The 18,814-nt window shown below is 42.2% G+C and overlaps 1 protein-coding gene across 1 annotated transcript in view; it reads left to right on the forward strand.

Moving 5' to 3' along the window:
- Nucleotides 1–3,730: 3,730 nt before the first annotated feature.
- MCF2L2 (MCF.2 cell line derived transforming sequence-like 2) overlaps nucleotides 3,731–18,814 on the forward strand; it is a 199,538-nt gene continuing 184,454 nt past the window's right edge. Inside the window, exons 1-3 of the mRNA XM_061192749.1 lie at nucleotides 3,731–3,761; nucleotides 4,306–4,389; nucleotides 14,356–14,470. Coding sequence (XP_061048732.1) covers nucleotides 3,731–3,761; nucleotides 4,306–4,389; nucleotides 14,356–14,470 — 230 coding nt within the window. The remainder of the gene's footprint in view (nucleotides 3,762–4,305; nucleotides 4,390–14,355; nucleotides 14,471–18,814) is intronic.

Consider the following 18,814-nt stretch of genomic DNA (forward strand, 5'->3'; position numbering starts at 1 on the left):
CTTCTCATCGCGGTGGCTTCTCTTGTTGCGGAGCTCAGGCTCTAGGCACGCTGGCTCAGTAGTTGTGGCTTGTGGGCTCTAGAGCACAGGCTCAGCAGTTGTGGCGCACGGGCCCAGCTGCTCCGCGGCATGTGGGATCCTCCTGGACCAGGGCTCGAACCCATGTCCCCCTGCACCGGCAGGCAGACTCCTATCCACTGCACCACCAGGGAAGCCCAGTTGGACATTTTTTAGTGTTCTTGGTTTTTAAAATCTTCTAAATTTCTCCTTAAAAAATTCTTCCATCTGCTTTTCAGGTGCCTGTTACTCAATGTTAATTTATGGGCAAACTTCAATACTAAGTCTTCTGGTTCAGGTTAAGCATCCCTGTAGCATGGGACGCAGTAGAAGAAGGAAAATGGGTTTGTGTGAAACACAGCATGACCCCAGGGTGCCTTTTTGAACCACCCCAGCAACTGATTCCTCAGAGCCTCTGGTCCACACGTGTTTTCTCAGCAGTCACATCTGTTCTAGTTGTGGGAGTGGGAGGGCAGGGTGGGCTGGAGGAGGTTCATTTTAGTGCTAGGGTGCATTCCTTTACATTGTCTAACTAATTAAACAAGTTATCTGTAAAGTGTCTTCTGAGGGCTGGCTCACAGCTGGTGCTCTCATTAGTGTCATGAGCAGTGGCTGAGTGGAGATCCTGGTCCCATTCCTAGTTCAGCTAACAACCGACCCTTCCATCCTTTCTGCCCACCAGATTCCCTGGGCAAAGTATTCAATAGTAATGCAGCAGGATCTGTCAAACTTGGGTCTGCCTTCCCTCTTGGGTCAGATCATACTTTTACCCCTTAACTTATTAATTAAGTAGTTTGTTTGTTTGTTTGTTTATTTATTTATTTATTTAGTTAGTTAGTAAGTATTTTGGTTCCTTTTCCCTCAGACCATACTTGAGTCTTTTAAATCCCAGTGTGACTGAAATTTCAGAACAGCAAGAGCAGAGGCTAAGGGTTTCACTGCCTTTATTCCTTACTAGTTGCAACAGTTAGACTGCATCAGCTTTTATCAGCCTGTTTCCTGCCCTCTGCCCTGAGGAGGAGGATGCAATTAGTAGGAAGGGTCCTGCCCCAGAGCCCGCATTTCTCTCAGATGGGGGTGTGGGGTTTGGGGGGTGGACAACACAGAGGTGTTTCTTGCTGCCTACGACTGAATTCCAATGGGATGTGCTGGGCTGTACTCCATCACCTAGGAGACCTTTGTGGATACTTCCTGCAGTTTTAGAACTGTGGGTCCAGGGTAACATATAATCACAGAGATAGAAAAGGGACAAGTTTTTCCCAGATCTATTTGTAACTTTGCCTAGGATAGAAATTGTGTTGAAATTCAAATACTACTTCGCTTTGCCTTGTGTGGGTTACAAAGAGACAAGTTTCTCCCTAATCTACACGCATCAAAAATAGCAAGCAGGAAGCAGGAAGCCTCCACACAGGACCGAGGGACCTGCAGGGTGCAGCAGGTACCACCACCTCAGTGGGTCATCACTGGCCATGCCCAACTGTTCCTGGAGAAGGAAAAGCCCTTTTACTCGTGTGGATGCTAAGGCTCAGCATGTTCTTGCTGTGGTTGCCCAGCTAGAAATTGGCAGAAACAGCTCTTGGCATGTAGGGCTGAGGCAGCTTCCTTCCCACTGCAGGGGGAGGTGTTCCTTTAGACTGGAGAGCTCCTACACTCCCCTCCCTACCCCATCTCAACAGGAGTGGGTAGCAGGGCCTGCCAACAGCAAGGGCTGGTCTGTGTGTTTCCTCTGGTACAGAGCATAACTGAGGCTGAACTGCGCATGGCCCACAGGTGTCAGGCATCACTAAAAGCTGGGTGTGTCTGAGGTCATCTCCATGCACTGGGTCAGTGCTGAGTCTGAGAAACCCTCATGCTCTGTTGCAGCCGGCCAGGTTGGGTCATGAGGTTCCTTCACTGGGAAGTCTTCAAGGATAACCATGTCACTCCCTGGCTGGGGCCAGGCTGTCTCAGCAAAATCTGGGCCAAAGGCAAACCAACTCATTTCTATTCTTGGAAAAACAAATTGTAGATTTTAGTCCTGTTCCTTTGGTAACCATAGGAGGCAGGTGAAAATGTCTCTGTTGGAAGCTTGGACAATCCTCCACAGATTCCCAAGATGAGAGACACTAGTCAACGTCTCGGGTGGTAGAAGCCAACGCTCCTCAAGGCCAGGGGTCTAGAAACTCCATCACGTTTGCCCTCTTAGAGTCAAGTGATCCAGGGCTGACCCAGGCTCCACACTTAAATTATTGTGTGACCACAGGCAAGGTCATAATCTCTCCGTTTCTTCATTTAAAAAATAAGATGGGATCGTGGAGGGGGATGGTTAGCTTAACTCACTTCTGTTGTTTCTTTCAGATCTTACCTCTTTAATTTAAAATGTTTACTTTAAAGCACATCTCAAATATTGAGGTACAATAACAATAAATTGCACCTCATGATATTGGTTTTTCTTTGGGGTCATTGTCCCTTAATAAACCAGCTGTATTTTGAGTATGGAAAAATAATAAACCAGCTGTATTTTTGAGTATGCCACTTTCCCAGACCACTGGGAGATTGTGTTCTGAAAAACTCTTCAGTTACGTAACTCCTGTTTCTGCTTAAACTTTCTATTTTCTTATCCATTTGTAATTTAAATTTTATTATGGAAAATTTGAAACATATGCGAAAGAATTTTATAATGAACTACCAAGGGCCCATCAACTAGTTTCAACAATTATCCGCATTTTGTCAATCTGGTTTCATCTCCCCCAACCCCCGCCCGCCATTTCCTGCTCCCTGTATGTTTTTGGCAGAAGGGGATTCTGGAATATTTTTAAGCAGATATCAGACTTCATATCTTTTTACTGTTAGAGGCTTTACTTTGTGTATCTAACAGAGAAGGCCCTTCTTTTTTCGTAAAATATAACTACAGTGTCATCATTGTATACAGGCAGGTTGTAAGAGGCAACACCTGTAGCAGTGATTCAGGGGTCTTTGAATTTGTAGTGAATTCACAGTGGAAAGTCCTTTCCTCCAGAAAAAGTGGTAGAATTCACTGAAAAGCGTCTTGGGGTTTGAGCGGCACTTGCCCCCCCCCCACCTTAGGAGACTTTCAGAAAGCAAATATAGGCAAGGTCTTTCCAGAGTGATGAATGTAACTAGCGTTTACTTGGCACCTACTATGTACATCTCCGTATGCATCGTCTCCTGCAACCTTTACACCAAAGCTAAGAAGTGGAAACCAAGGCTCTGGGAGGAGCTTCCCAAATATTACTTTCTGATTGATCAATATTAGAATATCACATTAACCTGGCTCCATGCCAAAACAATAGGTGATACCTGTTTCACATCAGCGTACAAGGCTATTTGGTTTGTACCTTAATCCAACCTGATGTTTAACTGCTGTAGAAACAATAACTAGTTCATTTTTTGAGGTTCCTTGGCAAATCGTTAAATGAGGATAATAATACTGTAGGCAGAGAGAGAGCATGAAAATGCCTTCCCCTTCCCAGCCCAGGCTAAGAGATGCCACTCAGTCTTCTTCCCATCTCTCTAGTACCCTTTCCCCAAATGGATAGAATGCAAATCTTAGTGCTTATAAATCACTCGTTGTGGTTAGAGGACATTTGTAGGTTTGTGCTTGAAAGGTTTGAATTTTTGCTTTGGGAACCTGTAACCTTTTATTCAGTAAGGAGCATCTTTATTTAGCAAAATGGAGTGTGCTTCGTTAAACATGTTTGGCAGTGGGAAGAGGCTCCTTGAAGTATTCTGGAAGGGGAAAAAAAGGAATGGAGGTGACTAAGAGAAAGACAAAAAGGAAGAAAGTGAGGGAAGGAATAAAAACAAAAGAATCTTCATAAGTCCCAGATTGATTTTCTGACCCAGTTTGAGACGAACTCTGGTAACTTACATTGTTTGTGTTTAAAATGTCCTTCTGCAGACCCAAAGGAATGGGCAGATCCCTAAGCACTTGGTAATGAGACCATCCCAGCAGGTTTACTGTGAAGCTACTGAAGCTTAAGCTTCAGGGCCTCTTCCTTGCACTGACCCCTCCCAGAACCTTGGGAGAGGCACTAGAAATGTCCCGTGCTCATGTGTGTAAGTGTCAAACCACACAAAACCCAGATCCATCCCTGCTTCAGGAATTGAGTTCTCAAGAGAATAATGTGCCCATAACCATATCTTGGTAAGTTCCAGACTTCCCTAGTAGTGGAACTTCCCTTTCTTCCTTTAAATTCTCTTTATAATTTGCAAGGATTTAACCTAATTTGTGTTTCATTTGTGCAGATGAAATTATGCAGCAGGAAATCAGGCCCTTGTTGGCAGTGGATATAATTGAACAACTTCACAGACAATTTGCCATTCTTTCAGGTAAGGGGCAAATTCATTTGCATTTCTAGATTTTGTTGGGAGGTCTTGCTGGGAGAGCCCAGCCTCTTGAACTTGATTAACAGTATGCTCAAGTCTCAGTCATCCCTTAAGCCTCACCCAGGACTAGAATGAACTGAGGATTATTGAGCGGGAGGAGGGTGGCATCTCTTAGATGTTACTCCTTTTGCTGTTGGGTGAAATTTGATCTTTCCCAAGGGAATACATTTCTTTGAGGTTGTAAAGAACACAGCAGAAAAGATTTTGAGGAAGGAAAAAGAAATAACTACTGACATTAGCTGTCACCATGATGTTCTTCCAATATTCTTGTTGGATGTTCTACCAAGATCCAACCTTAAGAGAGTCTTGGTTTTCAGGGCTCATGAACAGTGCTGAGGTTATTTGTTCTCTGACAGATTTGTCTTTTACTCTTAGCTCTTATGGATCTAATTTTAATACATTGATTTCCATTAAGCATTTGATTGGGAATAAAGAAAGGCCAATATAAATCAAAGGGTAGAAATTTTCTGAGCCTAGGCACAACCCTGAAAAGTTGCCATTACTAGAATACTATCTTTTTTATTCCCTTAACCCAGGGTGACATGACTTTAATTACTGAAACTGGAGGTATAGACCAAACCCTAAATTATAGTTAGACCTTTCTTGGAAGCATGGGGTAGTGAGAGTAGATGTCCTCAGCACATATCACAGAGGAATAAGATGGCAAGTCACTCTCTCCTTTTACATCTGTTCTGAAAAAAAGCAACAAAGTCATCTTAGTTGTATCACAGAGAGAATGTGTAGTTGGTATGAATTTTACTCTACCATATGGGATGTTAAAAAAGTCACATTTCTTTACTTTCTCTAAATCTTATTTAGTCTGCCGCAAACTCCTCATACTACTGAGTTTGAGAGAAATGCAATTTCCATTATTAGGATACCTCTCCCCATCTCAGAGTTATATCCTAGGTGGGGGCATCTTACACAATGCAGAACATTCTGGGGAATTCTCTGGTCTTTCCTTCACATTGGTCATTGCTCAGATAGTCACTGAAAGCTCCGTAAATACAGGGTTCTCATTTAAAAAATTTCTGCCTGTATTGCTAATGCTTAGAACAGAGACCGGAACGTAATACATGCTGAGGTTGAAATTATCCAAGTCCTCCTGCTTTGTCCTGTGAGGCTTCCCACATCCCCAGTGTAGGCACCACTGTCTTGACGCTGGTGGGAGTGCCTAGCCAGCCTCCTGCAGGTGAAGTGTCATAGCTTCCCACAGTGAGCCTAGGATAGTGCACAACAAAAGGCAGCATGGGAAACTGTCTCTGGGTTTCTGGCAACTGCTGCTATGGCCCTATGTCACAGAAGGCCCAAGGCCAGCATGCATTAAGGTCTGGAATGGATGATGGGGTGGGTGGGGTGGATTCCTATAGTCTTACACCAAAACTCTAATGCCTCAACTCAGAACATGATTCTGGCATATAAGATTGCACAGTGACTCATCTGGGGGAGGAATCCATTGACTGATTGATACATTTAAATATCCAAAGTTATCTCTTTGAGTAATATTGAGGCATTTCTTTCTATGCTTATTTCTTAGAGGCAGTATAGTGAAAATCATAAACTGGTGCCAGACAGCCCTAGGTATGGGTTTAGATTCTGCTATTGACTAGCTGTATCATGTTGGGTAATTTACTTGTCTAAGCTTCACTTTCCTCACTTGTGTAATGAATGGGATCATCATAATTTTGAGGATTAAAGACATAATGTATGAAAAATGCTTAGTATTGCAACTGCCAACTAAATGTTTGCTCTTTTTTCCTGATATATTTTAATCCATAAAAATGTTTATTTTAGGGTTATATTACCAAAAATAATTTTCAGTATGACAGCGTTTTTATAAGGGACCAAAACCATACAGTGAATATAGTGTATAATGCCACAATTAAGTCAGGAATAGAGGTAATTGTCACTCTTTAATGCAGAACATAGAACTGAAAACTGACACTGGACCAAGAGGACACCTCTGCTTTAGGAAAGACAGTTTGTGGCAAAGACAGTCCTTTCATTCCTGAGCTTCTTTTGTCAGCTTGTTGCCTCAAGTTTGACCTTCTTATGAGAGAGAAGCATGGATTAGCTGTGATAGCATTTGCAACACTACAAGTCAGGAATATTATCAGCAGCCATGGGGTTCTCCGAGTCAGCACTTTTTTGGAATCAGCAGTCCTGCTTTTCATCTTTAACTGTCCCTCTTCACCTGGCAGAGGCAGCAAATGTCAGCAACAAGGCTATCGTGGGGGCCTGTGTAGTTGTAGTTGTAAAACAGAAATCTCTGCAATTAGGTCTTTTCCCATGGCTGTGGCAGTCCAGCTGTGGCATCTGCTCTGAGTCACAGCAGTTTTCCTTGTCCTGATTCAGACAAGCATGGAACCAAGATGTTCCAGCTGCAGACTTTTCTATAGATTCCACTGAGATCTGGAGAGAGCCAGAGGCCCCATCAACCAGGCACGCTGGGAAAGAGAGGATGGAACCTTTTTCTCAGTGAGGCCCCAGGTGCCTGGCTTGCTGTGTTTTGTGAGTGTGCTCCCCTGGCTGGTGGAAGAGCAGGGCTCATTGCATGATGCCTGACCCAGATTTGTGGCCAGGTGGTTTGAAGCCTCTGGATGGCGAGGCCAGTGAGCAGGGCCATAAGCAGGAATTGGATAGTGACCAGGGCTAGGGTATCTGGTGGCTCTGACCTTGGAAGACAACTTGCATGTTCCCAATGAACTTGGGATATTTCTAAGTTCATGGCTTAGCTAGGAAACAAGAGAATATAATCAGGTTAGTGTGATGAAAACACTCTAGGCTTTGGACTCAGACCATGTAGGTTCATATTTCAACACAATTAGTAGGTTGCTCTGAACAGGGTTTCTCATCTGTAAAGTGGGTTGTTTTAAGGATAGTGCTTAGCGTAGTATCTGGCTACAAGAGAACTTAGCCTATAGGACATGTTTGTTTGTTTTTTAAAGTGTATAACAAGAGGTCTGGAGGTAGAAATTCTTGGTATTTGATGAGTGGCTCAACAACATTTAGGCTGGCATCTTTGTGATTCTCTTGATGTTTCTCTTGTTTTTAAAGTCTTGACCCCAAGATGGTTACTACAGCTCCAGACATCAAGTCTGTGTCCAAAGCAGGAAGAAGGAAAAGGAGCAGTGATGGTTTCTTCTGTTCCTTTTGCTAGGAGAGCAATAACTTTCCTAGAAGTTCTTGGTAGACTTCTGCTTATGTCTCATTCTAGAACTATGTAGCCATTCCTAGCAGCAAGGGAGTCTGAGAAGGCAAACGTTTAGCTTTTTATCCACGGCAGTAGAAGGTGGTCAGGGAAGAGGGAGGTTGGGAATAAATTAGCCATTTACCAGTGTCTGCCATAATGCCTTTCCTTTAATTATGAGGAATTATCCTTTTATTTTTCTTTTAATGGTTATTTTCCCTCTTGGAATTACTGCCTGAATTTCTCTCTCTTTCTGTCTCTCTCTCTGTCTCTGACTCTGTCTCTCTCAACACCTTTAATCCTTTTAGAAATAATTAATAATGAAGGCATGAAGTACTCTTAGGCTTGTGGAGTCCGACATCTGCCAGCATTTGCACAACAGTGGAGCCCAGGTTTGGTAGAGGTGGAGTTCCTGGGGGCAAGTGGGAAGTTCTCACCTGAAACAATGGAGAATGTCAAACCAAGGAAGTGAGCAGAGTTAAAACTGGTATCTAAGTCAGAGATGACAGACTTGAGCTCACCTTCTCTCACGAAAACACCAAAATCACAGCTATCGACAACCATTGACAACCATCAACAAAAAAGACTGGAACCTGCTAAGTCAGGGATGGAGCTAGTAACTTGGCCACTGGGAAATGAGAACCACTGCTAGAAGGTCTAGAGCAGTGCTGTTTAATAGAAATATAATGTGACCCACATATGTGCTTTAAAATTTTGTGGTAACCATATTAAAAAGGCAAAAAGGAACACGGGAAATTAATTTTATTTATTTATTTATTTAATTTTTTTGAGCATTAAACATTTATTTAATGTTTTCAAAATTATTTAATTAGGAAAGAATAAGTAGGATAAAGAGGCAGATGTGGGATTATAGAATGCATCATTATATGCACATATAATGAAAAATTACTGGACGTATATAACATATACCCAAGCACTAGCAGAAGTTATCTATAGCCAGTTTATATTGTTCCTTACTCATTTCCATATTTAGTTTTCTAAACAATAATAATTTTAATCCCTTTTAAAATAATAGCAGGAGGAAGCACTCTGAAGGCTTACACACTTCAATAATGTGTTTTTTAGGTTAGGCCGATGTCAGTTACAACAAATTCCCAGCCCCCTGACTCATGATTCTTTTATTTATTTATCTTTTTTAGGAAATCAATTTTAATAATTTTATTTAACCCAGTATAGCTAAAATATTGTTCCAACATATGATCAGTATTCAAAATTATTAATGAGGTATTTTACTTTTTTGTACTAAGTCTTAGAAATCTGTTGATAGTTTGTATTTTCCACTTACAGCACACCTCAGTTTGGACTGGTCACATGTCAAGGGCTCAGCAGCCACATGTGTCTAGTGGCTATTGTATTGGGCACTGCAGGCTACAGAAATGATTCTCAATCACGTTGGAGCAAAGGCCTCTTTTTTTTTTTTTTTTTATAAATTTATTTATTTATTTTTGGCTGCGTTGGGTCTTCGTTGCTGTGTGCAGGCTTTCTCTAGCTGCGGCGAGCGGGGGCTACTCTTTGTTGCAGTGCGCAGGCTTCTCATTGCGGTAGCTTCTTTTGTTGCGGAGCATGGGCTCTAGGCGCGCGGGCTTCAGTAGTTGTGGCACGTGGGCTTCAGTAGTTGTGGCTCGTGGGCTCTAGAGCACAGGCTCAGTAGTTGTTGTGCACGGGCTTAGTTGCTCTGTGGCATGTGGTATCTTCCTGGACCAGGGCTTGAACCTGTGTCCCCTGCATTGGCAGGCAGATTCTTAACCACTGCACCACCAGGGAAGTCCCAAATGCCTCTTTTTTTATAACAAATAATTTGTATTGCCCCTCACCATCCTGAAATGAAATGTATAGATACTGTAGTAATCTGCATTAGTTAGGGTGGGATAAAGAGCTATAACAAATAGACTCCGAATTGTATGTATAGTGGCTCAAATGAACACAGTAGAAATTTAGTTCTTACTCTTGAAACAGTCCAGCATATATGTTCAGCATGTATGTATGGTCAGCAGACAACTTTTCTTCACGTTCATGAATGAAGCCTCCTTTCACTTTGTGACTCTTACTGATATTATCCATTTTGTGTCTTTCTTATTGTCTACATCCAGGAAGATAATACAGGGAAGATAAAGACAGGGAAAGACAGCATACCACTTCTTAAAAGCCTCGGCTCAGTAAGAGTACGCACCACATTCCATTGACTTGAACCCAGCTCAGTCATGTGGATACACTTAACTGCAAAGGAAGGTGGGAAATGTAGTTTAGCTGTGTGCCCAGAGGGTGAACAGCCACCCCCTACTTATTTATGCATATACTTAAAAAAATTAAAAAATTAAATGTAAAAGAGAGTTGTAATGTGAAGGAGAAAGAAAAGGAAACAATAGTAAAATAATATGTATTTCAGTATGTATTTCCAGCTATTCTAGAAAAAATAATGAAGTAGTCAGGTGCTTGCCCCTGTACATGGAGTCACCATGAATGTAGCAGGTGCAAATGCTGGGATGTGGTATGGGTAACCAGACATCCTGAGTGGCCTTACTGTAGTAGTTTTCTAAAATTGTAAACAATTGTTGACAAAGTTCTGAACAAGGTGGTAAAGTATCTTCTGTCAATTTATAGGGTTGTTGCAATTTCTGGAAAATTCAGTATATATTGAAACCCTTTAAAAATATTTTATGATTTGTGACAGCATGGGTGGACCTATGCTACGGGAAATAAGTCAGACAGAGAAAGACAAATACTTTATGATCTTACCTAGAGGTGGAACCTAAAAGCTGAGCTCATAGGAACAGAGGACAGGTTGGTGGTTATCAAAGGTGGGTGTGGAGTGGGGAAAATGGGTAAAGGTGGTTAAAAGGTACAAACTTCCAGATATAAAATAAATAAGTTCTGGGGATATAATGTATAACGTGGTGACTGTAGTTAATAATACTGTATATTTGAAAATTGCCAAGAGGGTAGATCTTAAAAGTTTTCACCACAAGAAAAAAATCTGTAACTATGTGAGCTGATGGATGTTAACTGAAATCAATTTTGTACACCTTAGACCAATACAGTGTTGTATGTCAGTTATATCTCAATAAAACTGGAAAAATATTTTTAAACACTATGATTGTATGTAAAACAAAGAGTCTAGGATCAGATATATAAATGTATTTTTTAACATACTGAGTTTCTGGTAAGACATTCAGAAATCAAACAAGATGTGGGACAATTCTTTATTACATAGGTCAGATTATTTAGTATCCCAGGCCCTGAGATTTCCCAGGTGCCTCCCAGTGAGTGGTGCTCCCATTTTCCCGGCTAAAGTCAGTTCTTTTGGGGAAGAGAAAGGGAAAATAGACACTGGGAGGCAAATAGCAGTAACCACTTCACTCTCTCTCCCACTGTTGCTCTTCACCATCTTCCTATAGTATTTCCCAATGTTCCAAATTCTCCTCTAAATGATACAAGTCTTTATGCCAGCCAACACCCAGATCCTTATGGGAATGGTCTTGTGTATCCCAAGCACTTGCTAGTGTTTTCTTCAGTAAAGCTAGCATTCAATGTATAGGTAGAAATAATATCAGGAGGAGTGATGTTTATTTTATTAAGTCACCACTGTACAATACTTAGTTCCAAGGAGTCTGGTTTTCTTTACCTTCCTTGAACAGGACTTCTTTGCACAATCTTTCTTCCTTTTGCATTTCCACGTTTCCTCGCAAGGTGGCACTGAATGCCTTGTTGTGGATGGAGGCTCAGCTTTGTTTCCTTGGTGCTTCTGTCTCTAAGACTAGCAGACTAAAGTTCAACAGCATGTGGTGTCCCCCGTTAACCTTAGGCCTCTCTGGTGTTCAGTATCAGTATTAACCAAGATACGAGAAAACTCTACCCATCTTTCTCCATTTAGGCATGAATACCTTTCATTATAGTTAATGAAAAGGTTAAATCATGAAATGATATAATCATATCCTTATAAATATTTTACAGTGTTTTGGTTCCTTGAAATATTTTAGCCATTCTCTTGGCAAATATTGTTTGTACAATTAGTACAGTGTTATAATGCATCTAAATTTAGCCTTACCCGAGACGTAACTTTTCTTAATTCACATTTCTCTGAAGCTTCCTATGATTGTAAAACTAGAAAGAGGAATAATATTTATTAGTTGAAAACTGATAGTATCCTGATCTAAATTGTTTTCAGTCAACATAACGAGGTGACTCAATCTTGTCAAACAACTAATCTGCAGGTATCTTTTTTTTAATTTAAAATAAATATACAGGATTAATAAAGAGGCATTTCCTGGAGAAGAATGACTGGTCATCCAGACAAATATCACAGTGATTGGTCTCTGAAAGCCCAAGACTCACATTAACAATACTTATAAGAGACTTGTGTAGAAAAACCACAATGCTGACTTACTCTTTACATGATACAAATACTCGTGTTTGCTCAGTAGCACGTTCTCTCCCTTGAAACAAATTTACATGGAACAGCAGTGTATAAGCAGAAGATACCAGGTGCGGACCCAGAGCAGTGGAGTGGGTTGGATGATCCCAATGGCGGTGTCATCAGGTAGACTGGCGACATGGCCTGGATTCTCGAGGTTGTGGGCCAGGACCCTCTCTCCTTAGGATAGCTGCCTGCCTTTGCTTCTCTGAGTCTCCCTTTTCCGTAGCTTCTTCATTGATCCCACACCCTCAGTAATCATGCAGTCCTCATTAAACCACACCCTGCACTGATGCCTCTTTCATTAGATATGTGGAATACGTGTGGTCATTTGTAGTTAACTTCACTTGGGAGCCGTGTTCCACTGAAAGTAGCCTCCCTCCACGGGCATAGCCTGGAAGGTGCTCCCAGCACTTCAGCTCATGTCCCTCTGCCTGGGGTACAAGTGCTCCAAGTTTCTTAGTCCTCGGTGCCTTAGCAGCTCAGTCATTTTTTCACGGCCCTTTTTGGCCAAAAGCAATACCTAACAGTCAAAACAACTTAAGTCTGTATGTCCTGACAACTTAGTAGCTGTTTGAAAAAATAAGTATACACAGTTGAAAGAAAAAGTAATATTTAACTTTCATTCTTAGAGAACCACAATTATCTCAAACCTTGGAATCAGTCTAGACATCACCACCTGCAGTTCCTGTTCCACATTGATTTTCATACTGCACTTGCTGTATTTTTTAAATTTAAAAAATTTTTTAATTTATTTTTATTTTTTATTTATTTATTTTTGGCTGCATTGGGTCTTCGTTGCTGTGCTTGGGCTTTCTATAGTTGTGGCGAGCGGGGGCTACTCTTTGTTGCTGTGTGCAGGCTTCTCATTGAGGTGGCTTCTCTTGTGGAGCATGGGCTGTAGGCGCTCAGGCTTCAGCAGTTGTGGCACACGGGCTCAGTAGTTGTGGCTCGCGGGCTCTAGAGCACAGGCTCAGTCGTTGTGGCGGACAGGCTTAGTTGCTCCGCGGCATGTGGGATCTTCCCGGACCAGGGCTCGAACCCGTGTCCCCTGCATTGGCAGGCGGATTCTTAACCACTGCGCCACCAGGGAAGCCCTGCACTTGCTTTTTATCCCAGCAGCCACCAAACCCCCAACTTCCCAAAGATGCAATGCCATTCAAAAGAATACTGCACGGTTTAATATTGAAATTCTGAACTACCTCAAGCTAGTAGCAAGCAAGGCATCTGACAGATGCCAATTATTGCTGTTTTCCCCACCAATTTAAAATATTCATGGTGGTTTTGTGAGTTCACTGTGGTTCCCTGTTTGGGAACCATGGGGCTGGAACATAGTCATGTGGGTACATCTAGGGGCAAAGAGATTGAGAAATACAATCTGTTTAATTTAATCTGGTGGCCTCTGCTCCAATGAATTAAATATTTGAATATTAATTTTACACTTTTGTTCTCACAGGGATGTCTTATATTCCCTTGTAAGAGTTACTGAAGGGCAGCTGATTATTGCCTCCTTGCAAGAATAATGACCGTAATAATGGTTAACATTTATTGAGCACTTATATAATAATAAACACTCTGCTAAAGTGCTTTTCATATGTGTTCTCACTTAATCCTCACAGTACCTTTTGAGGTAGGTACAGGTAATATGCCTATGACATAGATACATATGTATATATAAGGAAACTTGTATTTAAGTGTCTTGCTTAAAATCACATAGAGATTAAGTGATAAAGCAGAATTTGAACAAGCCTGTTTGATTTTAGAGCCAACTCTCTCTCTCTTTTTTTTTTTTTTTTGGCCACGCCGCACTGCATGCAGGATCTTAGTTCCCTGACCAGGGAGTGAACCTTTGTCCCCTGCAGTGGAAGTGCAGAGTCCTAACCACCGGACTGCCAGGGAATTCTCTAGAGCCAGCTCTCTTAACCACCATGCTCTTTTACCTTTGATATTTAATAACTACAAAAATAAAGAGCAATGTTACGTATTTGTGTTGGCATTATTTACTATTCTACCTATGCTAAAATACTTAAATCAGTGTTATCTTTTATACAGTAGCTATCTTCAAAGGATTCAAAAATTGAATTCTCACAACACCCCTGAGCAAGCATGAAGGAGAGAGACTTGTTCGAAATAGTTCAGTATCAACCTTCCCGCATTCTGCTCTGAAATAATATAGACAGAAAAGGGGGTGGCCGATGCACATCTCGATATTAACTGAAGTCCCTTACCTGCAGAGGTGTGATGTGAAACATTTTGCTAACATCTTGACCACCTATTTTTGTTGCAGGAGGCCGAGGGAAAGATGGTGCCCCCATCATCACTTTTCCAGAGTTTGTGGGGTTCAAACACATCCCAGATGAGGACTTTCTGAATGTCATGACCTACCTCACTAGCGTCCCCAGGTGAGCTGAACACAGTGCTCTGCTGCCTTCCTTGTCACTGGCTTTGTCCTGAATTTCCCATGTGGAAGGGCTGGGGTGAGATGGAGTCTCCCCTGAGCAGAGCTCACACTGTCATATAACTCAGCCAGTTTTGCTTATCCATCAGTCACAGACCAGGGATGTGGAAAGAGACTAGAAAACAAAGCTACACGAGTATCGGTTTTGATTATGGTGTGCACATACGCAGTACTTAATAAACATTGTTGAGTGAATGAAAAATTGATTGAATCACTAATGCTGCTCTTGTTCCTTCAGGTTCATTGCTCTAGATTAAGGTGATTCTGGCTTCCTGGCGCCTGTCGTCTCAGACACCTGGCCGCTACTCAGGGAGGTCAAGCCATGTTAGGAGTTATTTAATTTATCTCCCTCAAATAAGGAATTCAGGGGTAGATTTTATAGTTGTCATTGTCAGATGGAGAAACTAAGTCACAGAGCAAGGAAACTAAAAGTCCAGGAATAAAAACTGTGCCTAAATGAGACCAAAACAGAGATGTTTTTGGGCATCTGCTACTTCCACCTCTCTGGCCCAGGTCTCACATATTTATGCCACTTAAGTCAATAAATAGCCAGATCTCCAAGGGATGGAATGTGGTACAGAGTTCATATTGGTGACAAACATTTTATAGACGTAGATGGAGCTGGGCGTGGGCTCCAAACCCAATTCTCCCGGAAAGCAGACTTGGCCAGGAAAGGCCCTACCCTCCATGGGTCTGTACTGCTTAGGATACTGTCGGTTACTTAACTGCTTTGTGGTTAGGAGTCTGCAGAACAGCCAGGGGTGTGCTGTTTTGCTTGCTTTCCATCTGCCTCATATGATGTAGAGGTAAACACCAGCTCTGTGATTGAAAGGCCACCTGGAGTCTGATCCCACCTGCAGAGATTAGGAAGTTGATTAGTTTGCTTTAACCAAACCCACTCTTTTTTGGTTTTTTGTTTTTGTTTTTTTTACCCTTCTTACTTCTTCTTCAGAGAAAGCTATGGATTTATTTTTAATGCCCTTCTTCAAAATTCAGTACTTACATTTCACCATTTCCCCTGTTCTCCGCCTCTGATCCCGGAATATTGTATGCATTATGCAGACACGGGAGGATTTGGGCTTTGTTGGTTTGAGGGAAGGATGCTGTGTATCTCTGGGTTTTGCTTACATGGTTCTGTCTACAGGAACACCTTTGCCACCCTTCTAGGCCTGGCTAATTCCTGCACAGTCATCAGCCCTTAGTCTGATCTCATTTCTTCAAGGAAACTTGCCCTGACCCCAGTTCTGCTCTTACAGACTCTTTATTTCCACAGAACCCTGAGTGTACCCCTTGTATAATGCCACAGTATATGGAAATTATTTCTGCTTCTTCCATTAGACTGTGAACTAGTCAAGAGTAAGGGCCAATGCTTTTTTTCCCCCTTATTTTCTTTTTTTTAATTCCTAGCCCAGCACATAGTAGGTTCTCAAGAAGTGATGTTGGTGGAATTTCCAGTTCTGATATAATTCATCTCAATCAAAGCGTATTTGTTATAGGGTGAGAAGCAGGAGACTGCTAGAGAGAGGGGAACCCCACTCCTCACTCCTGCCTTTTCCTCCCAGGGCTATAGGGAGTTGAACTTGGTCTCCCTCTTTGGCTCAATTGCCTCCCCAAACATTGACCTATCAGCTTAGCAACTTCTGTGAGGAGCAGCAAGGAAGAGGGTGAGCAGGGGGGTGGGTAACGGGTGGAAGTGCTTTCTCCCCATTCTCATTATATTTGTTTTAAACTCACTGTCTAATTTTACTGAGTCCCCGTATGCAGTCATGTGCTAAATGAAAAGTGTCATTTTCATCTTGTCCTTGCAGCCTTTTCTGAGTCATGCTGAGGACTGGACATTGAGTGCCATGTGACCCAGTGTAGAGAGAAGCATCGAGGGGTAGAAACCCTATCTCACAGGCAAAAAAGATAAGAAAAATCAAGACGTTACTGTTTAGGCCTATGTTCCCTTTTCTGCTCTATGTTCTTGTATAATTTCTTGTGAACTAGGGAGTATTTTCCTTTCCTACAATGCAGTTTGTCTCTTGAGAAAGAGTAGTTGTCTGAACAGTTATTGCTCGTTCCTCTTCCTGGCATTTGCTTCTACTTGCTCACTGCCCCACCCCTTGTTACTTTCAACATAAAACAGAGACAATGGGTAAGAAGGTCTGAAAGGAGAATTTGACCTGAACTTTGCTTCCCAGTTTCCATTTCAGTTTCCAAAGAATGAAACCACTCCTGTTCCTTTTATGATTCCTATTCATCACAATTTGCATCTTCCTAAATGTTACAGTGGTTACCAGGCACCAGAGCTTTTCCCAGATTGCACAATATTTTATAGGCAGGTGGAATGACCTACAACAACAAGGAAGAATTGACGCGCTAGAAGAGGAGAATGGCAGGATACTCAGGGCAGGGAAAGGAAAGCTCGATGCCTGAAATGAATAAGGATCTCTCATTGTGGCTGGGTTGGGTGAGTGCAGTAAGGCTTCCCACAGTAGCTCATTTTTTATCAGATCTTTGCTGAGTGCCATCAGTGTGTAGGGAGCTAGGTTAGGTGCCATAAAGGACCAAAAAGACCATAAGACAATATCTTGGATCTCAAGAGATTCATCACAGGACTCTGTTGTCATGATATTTTGTGAAATATGCAAAGAAAGTGCTATAGGAGCTCAGAAGAGAGAAAAGTCACTTCAGACAGGAAAAAACAAGGAAAGCTTCAAGAATGAAGTGGGCTTACAGGATGGATAAGATTTCCACAGGTAGATCGGAGAGGGACATTTCAGAGAGAGAGAGAGAACAAGATGGTGTTTAAGAGCTTTGGACACAGGCCAAACTGGATTGAAATCCAGATTCTACGCTCCCCAGCTGTGTCTGGAGCAAATGACTTGGCTTCTATTTCCAGCCCCACTCCACTGCTGGATTTTGAAGTTTTAAATAGAGCTTGTTTGGGGAATTACAGACTATCCAGGTTGCCCAGAGCAGAGTGAAAATCCTTTTCAGATAGTAGTGAGAAATGAGACCTGGATAGACAGTGGGGAACAGACTGGGCAAGGCGTTTTCCACCAAGTTAAGGAGTTTACGCATAGTGAGCAGGACCAGGCCATTGGAGGTTCTGAGGAGGAAAGTGGCAACCAGATGAATTTGGTGGTGGTGTGCAGGATGGATCACAGGTAGTGGGGGAAAGGGGGCAGGGAGACCAGTTAAGGGCTTCCGCCCTGGGATAGGTGCAAAGTGAAGAGGGAGTGAGCCGCATGATGGCAGGAGGACTGGACAGAAGGGGATGGGCAGGAAGGGCAGGCACTGAGGACTGGTGGTTGTGAGGGAAGAGGGAGAGTGAGGAACTAATGATGATCCTCAGCTTTAGGAATTGTGTTCACAGTCAGATCTTCTTGCTTTTACATGTCTGGGCACATGGAATTGAGGTCTCCTTTGAAAGCTGTCTCCAGTGGCTACAGATTGTAGCTGAGTGGTTTGAAAAGGCATTAGTGAAATATTCTGAGCCACAGAGATGGCCAACTATTTTTAAATCACAGTTGTTTTTCAAAAAATCAATATTTGTATAACTAAGCATGCATTTTAAAAAAAAAATTTATTTATTTATTTATTTATTTATTTTTGGCTGTGTTGGGTCTTCGTTTCTGTGCGAGGGCTTTCTCTAGTTGCGGCGAGCGGGGGCCACTCTTCATTGCGGTGCGCAGGCCTCTCACTGTCGCGGCCTCTCCTGTTGCGGGGCACAGGCTCCAGACGCGCAGGCTCAGTAGTTGTGGCTCACGAGCCCAGTTGCTCCACGGCATGTGGGATCTTCCCAGACCAGGGATCGAACCCGTGTCCCCTGCACTGGCAGGCAGATTCTCAACCACTGCGCCACCAGGGAAGCCCTAAGCATGCATTTTTATTACCCTATTCCTCTATTCAGTTTCTTTGTTTTACTCATAGTTCTGAGTTCATTACCTGAGAGGGATTGGAGAAAGTACTTTTATTGGATGGTAACAAGAACTATATTTCATAACTGTGAATTTTATGATTATTTACTATTTCTGAAGGTCTTTTTCTATAATGAATCTGTCCAGAGGCCTATTTAAGTTTGAAGAATTCTTCCATGTCTATTTTCCTCCCATAAAGCCTGATGAATAGTCTTTGAGAAGAGTTGTACCTCTTTTACAATACACTGTCTGATAGAATGCTGTCGGGCATTTCTACTTTAGGAAGAGAGGGAAGGAGGACAGTGTTATTATTTGGCCTGTGAATTATAATGAGACTTGCTCCTTTGTATTGAAAGACTGAATGGGATTATAGCAAGCTTGCA

Source organism: Eubalaena glacialis, chromosome 6 (assembly GCF_028564815.1).
Source record: "Eubalaena glacialis isolate mEubGla1 chromosome 6, mEubGla1.1.hap2.+ XY, whole genome shotgun sequence".
NCBI lineage: Eukaryota > Metazoa > Chordata > Mammalia > Artiodactyla > Balaenidae > Eubalaena > Eubalaena glacialis.